This window comes from Muscardinus avellanarius (assembly GCF_963383645.1).
Source record: "Muscardinus avellanarius genome assembly, chromosome: 2".
NCBI lineage: Eukaryota > Metazoa > Chordata > Mammalia > Rodentia > Gliridae > Muscardinus > Muscardinus avellanarius.
In genome coordinates, this window is record NC_137787.1 from 132,966,973 (window position 1) to 132,982,893 (window position 15,921).

The 15,921-nt window shown below is 31.9% G+C and overlaps 1 protein-coding gene across 5 annotated transcripts in view; it reads left to right on the top strand.

Annotated features, from left to right (window-relative positions):
- Positions 1-15,921, top strand: part of NBEA (neurobeachin) — a gene marked incomplete at both ends in the record, with an annotated part of 621,684 nt that overhangs the window by 100,856 nt on the left and 504,907 nt on the right. For all 5 annotated transcript variants that reach the window (XM_080719963.1, XM_080719960.1, XM_080719962.1 and 2 more), the window contains 2 exons: positions 11,598-11,795; positions 14,246-14,379. In XM_080719963.1, the coding sequence (XP_080576089.1) occupies positions 11,598-11,795; positions 14,246-14,379 (332 nt within the window). The remainder of the gene's footprint in view (positions 1-11,597; positions 11,796-14,245; positions 14,380-15,921) is intronic.

The window sequence follows — 15,921 nt, forward strand, 5'->3', positions numbered from 1 at the left end:
GATGGAAAGAAACTACAAAATTTTAGAAGAAAAAAATAATCAAGAATTCTTCATCCAGTGAAAATATCTTTTAAGTCAGATAAAGAATTAAGAGATTAGCCCGGTGTGGTGATATATGCTTGTAATCCCAGCCCTTGGGAGGCAGAGACAGGAGGATCCAGCAGGTTTGAAGCCAGCCTTAGCTATGTAGTGAGGCTTTCTGCAACTCTGTGAGACCCTGTTTCAAAATAAAGAATAAAAAAAAAAAATAGAAAAAATAGGGCTGGAAGTGTTGCTCAGAGGTAGAATGCCCCCTGGGTTCCATCCCCAGTACTAAAAAAAAAAAAAAAAAAGAAAGAAATTTGTGGCCATAAGACCCACTTACTGACTTAACAGAGATACTTAGATCATTAAGAATGAATGATAAGTAGGTGTAGTGGCACATACATGCCTGTAATGCCATACCTTTGAGTTTGAAACAGGAGGATCTTAGGATCAAGACCAGCATTAGCAATTTAGTGAGACTGCCTGCAGCCCATCGGAACACTGTTTCAAAAAACAAACAAAAATAATAATAAAGTCTGGGATGTAGCTCATAAGTAGGACACCCCAGGGTTCAATCCATAGTATCACAAAAAGAAAAAAAAATGAATGAAATGAATGATGAACATTAGAAATTATAAGCATGTAGGGATAAAAAGAAAATCTCATATACACAACTTATTAAAGCCAATATGATTATAATGTAACTCATAAGACAACAGTAAATTTCTGGGGAGTGAGTATAAGTGGGTCTACATGTTTGAAAATTTTCTATACATTTTACTGGCTGGAGATCGACACTAATTGAGTACTAATCAGTGTCATAATGACATTAACAAGAACAAAGTCATAGGTCTTTTGCCTTTTCTTGAAGTGCAAGTAAATAAATATTCAGTATTTCTTCACAGTGTATATTGAAGACCTTTGTTTTAAAACAAAATAACATCAGTTGAAAGGAAGAACAAATGAATAAATGTTAACTAATGGAGGTAAGGTCAACTAAATATGAATTAGTACTGGAGATTAAATTCAGGATCATTCTACCTCAGAGCTACAACCCTAGCCCTATTTTTCATTTATTTTGAACCAGGGTCTCACTAAGTTGTGGAGGGTCTCACTGAGAACCTGTGACTGGCTGCGGACCTGTCATTCTCCTGTCTCAGCCTCCTAAATGCTGGGCTTAAAAGTGTATGCCACCACGCCTGGCTTCTGATTTTTTCCATTCATTCTTTTAGTGATTACTTATCATCAATATTTATTATTAAAGTTATACACTTTTCAGATTTGAAAGGCTTTTTCTGAATAGAAGTTCTTGTTTGAATTTTTTCTTTGAACACTTTGAATATTGGTTCTGCTGTGTTCTGCCTACCTTATTTTTTGGATGAGAAGTTTGCTATTGATCTTATTGTTATTCCCTTGTAAGAGAAGAATCATTTTTCTCATGGTGCTTTCAAGATTTGATTTTTTTTGGGTAACTTTAGTGAGTTTTAAATTTTTTTTCCTTCAGTGTTTAAAACAACTGCCATTGAGGCTGTAAAATAGAATGTTCTCTGTATGAAAATAAAATTACAGATACAGATTCTTTTCTAGGTATCAGAGCGTATACTTTTTTATTTCTTAATATGTTTTGTAGTTTACTGTTAAGGCATGTTTTTATTTTACTATATGATTTCAACATTTTAAAATTTGATGAAACTTGTTTTTTGAACCAAATTATGTCTTTTGCTTAGTTGTTTCATATGTTCTTGAAAAGACTGTTGTTTACTTCTTACATATAGTGTTCTTTATTAAGGTACTAAGCACCATTGTATATTATTACTTTATGTATAATTACTACAAACATATTAATGTCTTTTTCCTTTTAAATTATTAGAATAATTTTATTGGCATATGATTTTACCATACTGTCCACTCATTTTAAATTTATGTCACTTATTTTCATTGAACTTATGAGTCAAAAAAGCATTGCTACAATCCAATTGTAGTACATTTTTTATCACCTCAGTAAGATCCATCATTCCTATTTGGATTCACTCTTCCTCATTCTTATATCTTTCTTGTTTATTACTATTTTTGTAACTTTTTTTCTGAAAATCTTAAAAGAAACTATTTAAAGAATATGAAGATTCATATATGTTTTGTTTTAATGCCTTTATATATAAATTTAAAGGCTTAGAAATACCCTATGTATCACAGATGAGAAAGATAAGACATTATTTTTGTTTACTATATTTATGTGTATATATATTTTATACATTTTTTAACATCTAAAAGTTTTAGAGTAATTACTTCTATATACCAAAGTAAAGCTTTAATGGTCTTTGTATCATGGACTCAGAAAAATTGATGCTATTTTTTTCCAAGTGAAAATAAGTTGTGTTAGATATCTTCCATTACTTTTCCATAAAAAGATGTTAAAATTTTGAGAGACTATATTAAAGTTCATTAATTGCAGTGCAAGCATTCTGAACCAAATGAAAAAAAGGTATTGTTTCAGATAAGGAAATGTACAAACATCTCACTATTTGGCAAAAGCATACCTTGAAGTAAACTAATTACAATGTTTTTAGCCCATTTTGCAGTATTTTCATTCAGGAACTTTTATTTTTAAAAAGCAGATATGCTGAATTCTTAAGCACCATAGTAATAACACTTTCCTCTCCCCCTTCCCCCAAATAAAGAGAATTATGAAATACTTCACACTAATTGTGTGATGGTTTTTTTTTTTTTTTTTTTTTTTTGGTGGTACTGGGGTTCCTGGAAGCCATTCTACCTCTGGTATACACTCCCACGGGCTACACTCCCAGACCTATTTTTTAACATTTTTTATGTGGAAACAGAGTCTCTTATGGCTCCGAACCAGCGCGATCCTCCTGTCTCCGCCTCCCAAGCGGGGGATTACAAGCATGCGCCACCACGCCCTGCACACTAATTGTTTTTAAAGGATAGTATAGCCAGGAGCCAAAGAAGAGTGATTTGTCTATAATGTTTTATTGGAGTTATCTCTGTTTATGTGAAGCTAATTACTTTTCACTTAAATTTATTGAAGATTATAAACTACTAATTATTAGTAGAAGACTCTTAGCTCAAAAGAAGATTTTATTGTAAGTTCAGAACAGGGCAAAGAACATTTGTCTTTTCATATTCATAGGTAATGCTGGTTGTGTTTTTCAAGATATCCAATTCTTTTATAATAATAGAGGACCCTGCCTTTCTCAACAAACTGCCCTAAAATAGCCCAGTTGACTGAAAGACTGAATCAGGGGTTTTAACAATAGTAGAAAACAATAATTTATGATTGATAAAATCCAGATGAAGACCAAATTCAAAGAAGATGAAGTAGGATAGTGTATTTTAATATTAAGAATTAGGATTAGGTAATTTCACTATAAATTTTGGATTTTCCTTTCAGACAGAAAAGTAGTTTTAAAATTATTAGAGGAGAATAAAAATGATTTTGTTAAGAAAAAATTCACATACTACTTTATACTTCTGAGGACATTTATTAGAGCACTCCTATGCATAGAGGACTGTAATAGGTGCAAGACTGCAAATTACATTTAAGGAGCTTACAGCCAGGAAAAGGAAAAAGACTTAGGAAAAATCTAGAAAATAAAGTTGATTGAACTTCTAATTCATGGTGTAATCTACAAATGTTAAGTCCCATGAGATGATAGAGAAGACTTTTCATTGTTAGAACCAGGAACTACTATAGAGAGAAAACAGGTTTGATGCCTGTTTTTATAAATAAGACATCTCTATAAATTATATTTTTATCTTTATAGCATACTGGTTGATTTTGCAATTTAATTTTTTATAAGTTCCAAGCTAATAATACATCCATTCTTTATGGAACTACATGCATGTTAAAAATCTTTGCTTATATTAGAAGAATCAGTTTTGTGGAATTGTTTGATATTGATAAATAATGGCTGAATTTGTTATGTCTTCTATTAGTATATGTCTTCTATTAGTAACTGTTACTATCATCTTGTAACATCACTGTGTTAAATGATGTTTCTCTTGGACTTCTATTCTTCTTCTATTAGTATATGTCTTCTATTAGTAACTGTTACTATCATCTTGTAACATCACTGTGTTAAATGATGTTTCTCTTGGACTTTGGTTTTTATCAGTGATGTGTTTTTTATTATATGAAATATTGCAGTGATTATAGGGCTAATACATGACACTTTTGCTAATCAAATATGTGCCATTATCTAAACTTCTTTAGATTTTATTTAGTTATTTTTTAATATGTTGATGTAATGACTTCATTTCATGCATTGAAATTTCCTTTGCTAATCTTTTGTCATGCTTATGACTAAAACCTTTATTCTCTTTATTCTTGTTTGTTAAAGGGTGGTAATAATGATTGCAGGGCAGGCAATTGAATAAAATTCAACAACATATTGAATATTTATTCTACTCAAGAAACTATCCTAAGCTTTAGGGATTAAAATGATTAAGATCTACTCTTAATGAGAATATAATTATATCCCTAAATATTTGTAAAGTTTGGTATACCAGAAAATAATTATAATGCAAATACTATTAAAATTTGTTGCAAGGTGATTAATTTAAGCCACAGAAGATTTAGGAAATCTTATAGAGAAGGAAATTTTTTTATGGTTCTTAGAAAATACTTAAATTTCAAAATATGAACTAGAGGTGATGATAGTATTTGTGAGAGTGGACATCTTTGAAAGGATAGAAGCAGTAGGTATAGGGCATTCTTTTGGGTTGGCTCATAATTAGGTATGATGATTGAATACACAATAGGGATATTGATGTATAGTGAAATGTGAGGATGATTATGATAAGTTTAAATTAGTTATTGAAGGATTTGAACATCAAAGTAATGATTGTGAATCTTATTTTTAACTCAAGTGGAATGATTATGGAGAGAGTAATAGGTATCTAGTATATACATAGTAAAGTTATGTATATAAAAGGTATATACATAACTATATAAGTTTAATGGAGAATGGCTATATTCTTGACATTAGTGGGTTTTCTAGAGATTAATATTACAAAGTATCATGCTGCGTTTTTAGCAATTAGATAAACAGCTTTGTTAAACAATTTTCTGGTATATTTTCTTACACTTACATTAAGCAAGTCTAATTTTAGGTTACTAGGGTTTCATTCAATGAAGATTTGTCTCAATAGCAACCATCTTGCAGATACTAGGATGTTCATAATCATAATGCTGTATAACATTACTGTAAAATTTAGGGTAAATATTTTCTGTTTAACAATTATGAAAAACTCTCAACATAAGAAAATGTTTAAAAAGTAGAAAAGGAGGTAATAATAACAGCAACTACCATTTTGGGTACTTTCAATGAACCAGATAAAGTGCTTTATTTATATTGTTTCATTCTATGTTTTAGGTATGTAGCAGTGGAGCAGTAAATAATCAGTAGTTAATGGAGATAACTAAAATTCAAGTCAAACTACTTTTGAAGCTAAACTTATAACTGACGATATACTTTTTATTTTTAGCAAATGCAAACCTTAGAAAGCCTGTTTTAGTTTTAGAGTAGGGTTAAAAATAAAAAGCAAAACATAAATTTAAAGAACAGTTAGTAGGCCAAAAAATGTAAAATAGTCTCAGTTTTATTCTAGAGACCCTGGAGAATCTAGTTCACATCCGTACCATCCTTTCCTTTCCTATCTCATCATCACACTGCACTGTCCTAGTGCTTCTGTTCTCTTTTGTATCTCCTTGACCCACCCACCCTTTCTCCCTCCCTTTTCCTTTCTTTCTTTCTTTCTCTCTTTCTTTCTTTCTTTCTTTCTTTCCTCTTCCTTCTTTATTTTTAATTTATTTTTTATTTTTATGGGGAATATATTAAAAATGCCATAGGCACTTTTTTTGTGTGGTGGTACTGGGGTTCCTGGAAGCCCTTCTACCTCCGGGCTACACTCCTAGACCTATTTTGTACTTTTTATTTGGAAACAGGGTCTCTTAAGCCAATGTGGGTGTCTTTGAACCTACATGGTCCAAGGAATAATATTGAGAGTCAACCCCCTTCAGAAACAATAACAAAAGCCAACCTCCCTGCAGAAGTAGATCATAAAAAATAAGAATGTTTTTTAAGAAAGAGGTTATTAAAACTTTGACTAGGAGTAGGAGACTATCAAAAATGACTAGGCAGCTTAGAAAATAATTGAACTTCGAGACTAAATGAAAGATTCAGCCATTTGATTAAATATAGCTCAAGATTAATAAGCTATAAGGCAAATGAGAGTTTAATAAGAATGTATCATAAGAACCAATGAAATGAACAATAATGTGAGTCAAATTTAAGCAGCTTAAGAGATATAAGAAGCTTGCCATATATCTAATTAGAACACCAGAAGGAAAAAATAGAATGAGGTAGTGTCAATAAGCAAATAATGATTGTTTGTACCTCTTCCAGAAATTATAGAAATAAACAGTTACAGGAAGGGTAATGAATTCATACAATTTAAATTAAAGAAACACTAGGTAGTGATACTGTATAACACCCAAGATAGGATACTATCTCAAAACCAACTAGAAAAAAAAGACAGATTAACAAGAATATAATTACAACTATACTTGAAGTGAAATGTTCCAGTGTCTTAGTAGTGTTTTACTGTCCTTCATGTTCAAAAGAAAAGAGCTGATAAGCTGGAAGTGAATACTTTTAAGTGACGCCCAAAGAGGCTTGTCTTTTGCTATTTATGCCTTTGTATAAATACAATCCTCCTGCCTTTGACACTGTGGGTTAGGATCTCTGAGTTGCTTCTAAAAAAAAGCTGATGGATGTCATTCCTAAGACTTATGTAATACAAGAGTCTCTGTCTTGCTACCAGTTGAGGTTTTGCTTTCCTGCTGGCTTTGTAAAAGTAAACAGCATGTTGTATACTGCCTGTGGAAGGACTGTGTGTCTGGAAAGTGCATGCAGCTTCTAGAAATTGAAGGCTGCCTGTAGCTGAAAGCCAGAAAGAATTTGGACTTTCAGTCATGTAACTGCAAAAAATGAATTCTACCAAATCTTGAATGAATTTGGAATTGTATTTTCCCTTCCAGTTTTTGGCCAAGTCTACAGATGGAAATGCCACCTTGTAATTCCTTGATCAGAGCCTGTGAGGCCCATGGCAGGGTGTTCCTGCATTCCTATTATATAGAAGTTGTGGGACAATGCATGTGTGCTGCTTTAATGTTTAAATTGGTTAAGCTGTTTCTTGGGAATTCATATGTACTATAGAAAACAAGTATTGATACTGAGTAAAGCTTGTCTTTGAGCACAGAGGAGGAAAAAGACCACTTCAGACAAACACAGAGTTTACTATCAGTAGGCCCCTGCGATAGCAATTTCTAAAAGATGTACCCAGTTAGTAAGAAATAAATGAGATTCAAGAATGTAGATGGAAGGAGAGGCATGCAGAAATAACAGTAAACATATGAATATATCTGAATAAAATTGATAATAGTGGTAATAGTGACATCAGGTTTCTGAGATGAAGGAAAAAAGTGCGACTAAATACTGGAATGTAATTTAGATGAATATATTAGATTTTAGACAAGTGATTCCTAGTATCATAAATAAAGCATTTATGAATTTTATTCAGATAATAACTGTTAAATTGAATATGCATGTTAAATTTTTAGAGGCACCACTCAAAGAATAAAAATCGAATGTTTAGCATTAATGTCAGTGAGTTATGAAAAGCAAACAGGAGAGAATTTTATTTTATCCAAGAAAAGGGTAGGAAGAAGGAAAAAATATAGAAATAGTGTAAACCAGCCAGGCGTGGTGGTGCACACTTATAATCTCAGCATTTGGGAGGCTGAAACAGGATGATTGTCATTCACTGGTAGCCACAAATACCACTTAGGTCCTTTGCAGCTCAGTGAGATCTTGTTTCAAAATAAAAAATAAAAAATAGGGCTGGGGATGTAGCTTGGAGGTAAAATGTCCCCCCCTAGGTTCCATCCCCAGTACCACCAAAAAAAAAAGTAATAGTGTAAACCACCCAGATAATATGGGAAAATAAAAATAAGCATATAAGTTATTAAAGTAATTATAAATAGGGATAAATTCTCTGATAAAAAATTTAAAAAGACAAGTTAATTCTGATGTGGCAGCTTATGCCTGTAATTCCAGCTACTCAGAAAACCTGGGTTGGAGGATCCAAAGTTTGAAGCCATCCTCTGCAAATTAAATTTTTTTTATCACCCCAGAGGTGTAAAATCTATAAAAACTTGAGTTAAGCATCAAATATACAACTATGGTAACCTTGAAATAATTAATTTTGCCAAATTAATTAATTGAAACTCAGGACTTCATGGATTAAAGAAGTTCAGTCTCTAAGTAAAAAATACTAAGGGGTGGGGATGTAGCTCTGTAGTAGGGCACCCCCCTGTGTTTTATCTACTGGGGGGAGAAAGATAGGCTAGGTGTAATAAGACTCCTAACTATGTGCTATTTATAAAGGTAGACCCAAAACATAAGTGCACAGGGAGAATAAAAGGGTAAAAAAAGTTATACCAGAGCTATAGAACCTCAAATTTTTGATGGTAGAAATGATAGAAATTAGATATAAGAGCTGGGCGTGGTGGTGCATGCTTTTAATTCCGGTATTTGGGAGGCTGAGCCAGGAGGATTGTGGTTCTTAGCCAGCCTCAGCTGCTTAGTGAGGCTCTTTGCAACGCAGTGAGACTCTGTTTCAAAATAAAAAATAAAAAATAGGATCAGGGGTGTAGCTTAAATGTAGAGTGCCCTTGGGTTCCATCTCCAGTACCACACACACACACACGCACACACACACACACACACACACATACACACACACACATATTATATTATATATGATATATATTATATATGTTATATATATTATATATAATATATATCATATATGTGATATATGATATATATTATATATATAAGTGTGTGTGTGTGTGTGCGTGTGCGTGTGTGTGTGTGTGTGTGTGTATAAAAATAGAATTAAGCCGAGCATGGTGGCTCACGCTTGTAATCCCCGCGTTTGGAAGGCAGAGACAGGAGGATCGTGCAGGTTTGAAGCCAGACACACTGGCTTAAGAGACCCTGTTTCCAAATAAAAATATAAAAATAATAGGTCTGGGAGTGTAGCCCTGAGGTAGAAGGGCTTCCAGGAACCCCAGTACCCCCCCCCACACACACAAAATAGAATTAAGGCAGAAAGAATTGCTAGAGACAAAAATGAATTATTGTATAATGACATAATTTTTAACTTTTTTTGAATTTTAATTTTTTATGATTGGTATGTTGGTCAAAACTAAGAATTTGATAATAGTACATTATTTGGATTTATTGGTTTATTTTATAATATTTGTTGTACTGTTTTTCTATTAAAAAGGTATTTAAAATTATTAGAAGGTGTGAAATTTAGCTTCTAATAATGAACATTTTTAGAGTTTGATTTTAATTGGTGGATATATATATATATATATATATATATATATATATATATATATATATGGATGTATTGGTTTGTTATATTTGTAGTATATATTCCTGTAGCTATCACTCAGAAGAAAATTGAAAGCTAAGTTTTTCCCAATCTCTGTCTTAGCAAAACTCTTTGATAGTATTTTGTTAAGATGTTCATGTGTAGGTTCTGCATATGTATTGAACCTATTGATTCATGCTGTTAGTAGAGGCCAGCTTACGGTTACTTAAAAGTGAATCATAACTGCCTGGAATAGGATCTTTATAACCTTATTTGGTACTTGAGTGCTGAAATATAATTCCTTTTAATTTTTTGTATACACATTGAAAAATAGAGGCCCAGATTACCAAATATGAAGGATTTTATTTTGACTTACTACTTCTTTCCTCATATTTTTAAATATGTAAAACTTTTAGAATCAGGCTTCTAGAGCAATTAGTATAATACTTGATGCAATAAATAATAGCTGTTATGTTTTATTGCATTTTATTTTGTTTTTTTTCTTATAAAAGAGTAGTAATATTTTTCCTTCTGAGATTTGCTTCTAAAGCAACTACTTATACAACTATTTGCCTTTGAAGGGCTGACATCCGATAAAATAGTCAGGTACAGTATTGCAAGATTAGTGTAGTGGTATATAACAATAGGTTAGAGCCAATTTTAGTTTCTAAGCTACTCTTGAAGTTCCACTGGAATTTTCTATTGTATACCGTGGTAAGCTAAAAAATGTACTGAATTTGTTTGTACACATTTGATTTAACCTTGTCATTAATTTTAGAGTAAGGAAGTTGGAGTCATATTAGTTAAATAATTTCTTTCTTTTTTTTTGTGGTGGTACTGGGGATGGAACCTAGGGGCCTTCTACATCCGGGTTACACTCTCAGACCTATTTTATATTTTATTTGGAAACAAGGTCTCTTAAGCCAGCTGAGGCTGGCTTCGAACTTGCATGATCCTTCAGTCTCAGCCTCCCAAACACGGGGATTACAAGCATGAGCCACCATGCCCAGCGTTAAATGATTTCTTAATCAACAAAGAGGTAGGTAGTGGCAGTCAGGATTATAATGCAGATGACTTCATATCAGTTCAATGACTGCTGACTCTTACAGCACAAAACTTGGAATTATGTCCTGGCATTTCCCCTTCTAGATTTTAATTTCTTTAAAATTTTGTTTTCATAATTATATAGTTGAAAATAATAGTGATACTGATTCCTGTGATTATTACAAAGGTTAAATATTATCATTTTTAGATTTATTAGATTCATTTTTACCACATCTAACAGTATTGGTAGAAAGGTATCTTTCTTGTTATATTTGGTATATCACTAATTCCTATTTTTCATATAATGTAACAAAATATTTTTTTCCCTTTTTGGTGGTACTGGGGTTCCTGAAAGCCATTCTACCTTTGGGCTACACTCCCAGATCTACTTTTATATTTTTATTTGGAAACAGGGTCTCTTAAGCCAGCGAGACTGGCTACGAACCTGCGCGATCCTCCTGTCTTTGTCTTCTAAGTGTGGGGATTACAAGGGTGCGCCCCCATGCCCGGCTGTAACAAAATATTTTAATGAACTTCTTTTTTGAGTTTAACATGGATATGTTATATTGTTTTATATAGCACTGGTATTTAATTAGTTGATTTGTTTTTCATAAAGATGCAAGTTATTTTTACATAAAGTTTTTTCCAGTCTCAAATGATAGTCATTTTTTTCCAATATAAGTAATTCACTGCCAGGAACTGTTTCCTTATAGAAGTACTTTTGCTAAGTGTTAAGAAAAATTAAATTTATACTATCAAGTATCAAAGTAAAATTGTATTTACAACTACGATCATATGATTTTATGTATTTTCCAATAAAATAGTTTTATAAATAATAAAGTAATGAAAATGAAACCATGAAGATATGTCATTATTAGTGTAATAAAATTTAACTCTCATAGAATTAAAATGATAATAAAATATATAACACCATTGTCTCGTGACAGATACATGGAAGGCACATAACATATTTCTTATTTTATTTTTTGTCTGCTTTAAAACTTCAGAGTTTTACAATACTGTCTTTAAAAAGAATATTTATTATAGTTTTATTGTTTCAGAGCACCTTCAAGTTTAAATCTGAGAGTGATATTCATTTGGCAGAACATCATAAACAGGTTCTGTATGATGGGAAACTTGCAAGTAGTATTGCTTTTACATATAATGCTAAGGCTACTGATGCTCAGCTCTGCCTGGAGTCCTCACCCAAGGAAAACGCATCGATTTTTGTACATTCTCCACATGCTCTAATGCTCCAGGTGGGTGAATAGTAGCTTTGTTTGCATGCTCTTATTAGCTTTATACCTTAAACCTTGCTTATCTATAAGGCCACCATTTCTGATTTTGTTTTCTTTTTTCTTTTAATTTTTTAAATTTTTATTGGTGCATTGTGGTCATACATATTAACAGAGTACAAGATGGTAGAGGCATACATGAACGTATCGCTTATTTAGCCCTTCCCCAGTTCCCACCCTGTTCCCTCCCTCCTCTCTCCTCATATTTGGATGTGTTTGTAAATGTACATCATTTGCATTAGGGAATTTTCCTCTTCTACCCTTCCATCCCCCTCAATTAGGTTGTCTTATTTGCTCATCTATAGATTCTCCTTCTTCTAGAGCTCCTTGCAGGACCCATTCTCTCTCTAACTTCCACACATTAGAGAGAGCATCCGATTTTTTACTTTTTGTGACTGACTAATCTTACTTAGCATAATGTTCTCCAATTCCATCCATTTCCCAGAAAATGACATAATTTTGTCTTTATGGCTGAGTAAAATTCCATTGTGTACATATCTCATGGTTTTATAATCCATTCATTGGCTGATGGACATCTTAACTGATTTCACAGTTTGGCAATTGTAAATCGTGTGGCCATAAACATTAAATATGCATGCATTCGTTTGGTAGTTTGGTTTGGGTAGATACCCAGAATTGGTTATTGCTGGATCATATGGTAAGTTTGTCCCTATTCTTCTGAGGATTCTCCATACTGTTTTCCAAAGTGGTTGCACTAATTTGCAATCCCACCAACAATGTATTACTTTCCACTTCTCCACATCCTCGCCAGCATTTATTGTTGTTTGTGTTTTGAATGATTGCCATTCTAATTGGTTTTAGGTGAAATCTCAGGGTAGTTTTGATTTGCATCTCTTTGATTGCTAATATTAAGCTTTTTTTTTTTAATGGTGGTACTGGGGTCCTGGAAGCCCTTCTACCTCCAGGCTACGCCCCCAGACCTACTCTCTCTCTCTCTCTCTCTATATATATATATATATATATATATATTTTTTTTTTTTTTTTTTTTAAATTTGGAAACAAGGTCTCTTAAGCCAGCGTGGCTGGCTTTGAACCTGCATGATCCTCCTATCTCTGCCTCCCAAGCGCGGAGATTAGGAGCGTGCACCACCACGCCCGGCGATATTAAGCATTTTAAAAATAAATTTATTGGCTATTTTTATATTTTTATGAAGTGTATTTAGTTCACTTGCCTGTTTTTTGATTGAGTTATTTGTTTTCTTAGCAGTGAGTTTCTTGAGTTCTCTGTATATTATTCTAGATATTAGTCCTCTTTTGGAGGAGTAGTTGGCAAAAATTTTCTCCCATTTTGTCAGCTCTGTGTTGAGATTCTGTATAGTTTTCTTTGGTGTACAAAAGCTTTTCAGTTTAATGCAATACCACATATTGATCCTTTTTTTACTTTCTTGTGCCTTTGAGCTGTTAAGAAAGTTTTTACCTGTACCTGTGTGTTGTTTTCAAATTCATTAAACTTAGCTTTTGTCTCCTATTTTTAAAATTTTTTTGCAAAATATATTTTCAGTACACACAATGGAATTCTTCTCAGCCATAAAGAAAAGTAAAATTATATCATTTGTAAGAAAATGGAAGGACTTGGAGAACATTGTGTCAAGTGAGATTAGCTAATCATAGAGAATGAAGGGTCCTGTGTTTTCTTTAATATGTACAGGATAGGGAGTAATTGGTCCATAAGAGAACCTCCAGATGATGAAGAAAAACTTCAGGGGAGCCAGGGAGAAGATATAAGGGTAAGGGTGGAGGAAGACTTAGGTTCATTAATAGAAATACTACCATAGACTATGTGTATACATATGAATATATACCAGCTTCAGTCTGGATACTTTGTATTGGGAGGGAGGAAAATGGGGAGAGTGGGTACCAAGAGTGTGTGCATGTGTGTCATTGTCAACATGATTTACATTATTATGTGGGACTATAATGTACCAATAAAAGCACACACTATATACATGTATGTATATATATATTTCCTAGCATTGCCTCTTTAGAAATCTGTTCTCTTGTATTTCTATGTCCTTTCAGATAAAAACTATTGATTACCTGAACAAATAATTTTTAGATATAAAATATAGTTTAAGAATTATTTACTCTCTAAAATAAAAATTTTATCAATGTCTTTACATTCATTAATAATATGTAGTATTTTAAAATAACTTTGGACTTTAACTTCATATTGTCAGTCTCAATTGAAGATTTCAAATATAGAGTTAACAAGATACCTTATATTTTATTTTATGTGTATATGTGTATCAAAATTTTATATTTTGTATTTAAATTTTATAATGGTTTCTTAAAATGTCAAATATGTTATTTAATTCTTTGAAGATATTTGGAAAAAAGATATAATGATAAAATATGCCATAGAGTTTAATAAACATCTTTGTTTTTGAATTTAGGATGTGAAAGCTATAGTAACACATTCAATTCATAGTGCAATTCATTCAATTGGAGGGATTCAAGTCCTTTTTCCACTTTTTGCTCAACTGGACAATCGGCAGCTCAGTGACAGTCAAGTGGAAACAACTGTCTGGTGAGTGTCATTTGAATGTATAAATCTTGGTATATTTAAATACTTAAATTTGGCTTAGTATACTCAGTGCTGTTAAATGTATTACAGTACTTGGATTTTGCTTTAGAAGTGAAAATAAATATTTGTTCTAAACTAAGGCAGATATATATTTACCTGATACAAAATAAAACTTGATTTAGATTATTACCATAAAGTAATGCCATCTTTGATAATAAATGAAAAATTCTTACTAGATATAGCACAGTGATTATAATATTCAGTTGAGGAAATCATTAGGTGAACAGTATTTAATAACAGTTATGTATTTCATATATATATATATGTATATATATATGTGTGTGTGTATATATACATATATGTTTTGTGTTTGGAACTGGGTATTGAACCCAGGGGCATTCTATCTCCTAGCTATACTCCAGCCCTATTTTTTATTAATCATTTTGAAACAAGATTTCACTAAGTTGCTGAGGGCCTCACTAATTAGCTGAGGAACCTGTGATCCTCCTGTCTCATCCTTTTGAGTACTGGGATTACAACATGTGCCACCACACTTGGCCATATCTTATATCTTGAAGGGTAGCAATATTTCATAATGATACTTCCATGACATAAGATTAGCAAAATATCAGCTTCGCTTTAAATATAGTTTATATGGGAGAATCTCGATATAACCAATGGCATATGCATTTTTATGAATGCAATCTTTTAATGAAGTTAATTTCATGTGTATTTTTATAACTTCTCTTATTTTTATTAAAAGTGTATTGGGCAATACACTGATTTACTTTCCTATTTAATATGTATTTAAGATATCAAATGTGAATTTAGTAGTGATTTTTTACTATATACATTATTAATATGAATGCTTTTGGACTTTATAGGCCAATACATAAACATTAATTTTTAGTCCAAAAATAAAATATGAATACTTAATGAATATGCACACATATACATAAGATCCTTTATGGGTCATCCAATTTTGAACTGATGGAAAAACTAGTGAATTAATCTGTTGGATATATTTTAGATCCACTGAAATGTGATAAGTGGTTTTCTTAACTGAATTAGCTGCTAATGGCATTGTACTTTAGTTTTATTAAGAATTTTGTTTCTATATTGGGACTGTCTTTGTGTAAGGTGTAAATATAAATGTCATTTGTGCAAGTACAGCATTTAGCTTCCAGCTAAATCTTGCTTTGTTTTATACCAATGTACTATAAAGATTGGAGTTTTGAAAGCCTAAAGTTTTTAAGTGAAAAGGAATTCTGAAGTTATGTCCTACTGTGATACTACTTCGCTGTGATATAAATAATTTCATTGGGGTGATTTAGCTTAGTGGAAAGTCGAACTTTAATCTCTAATTTTAGGCTTAATTAAAAGTATTTTTATTACTCCATTTAAGTGAGACAGGATGCACTATGATTGATAATTTAAAAATTAATAAGCGCTATGAAAAAAAGTTGGGAAAACTTTGTAACTTAGATATTCTTTATGAAATAATATTAAATATATACTTTTTTAGCCTGAAATCAATTTTGTTTC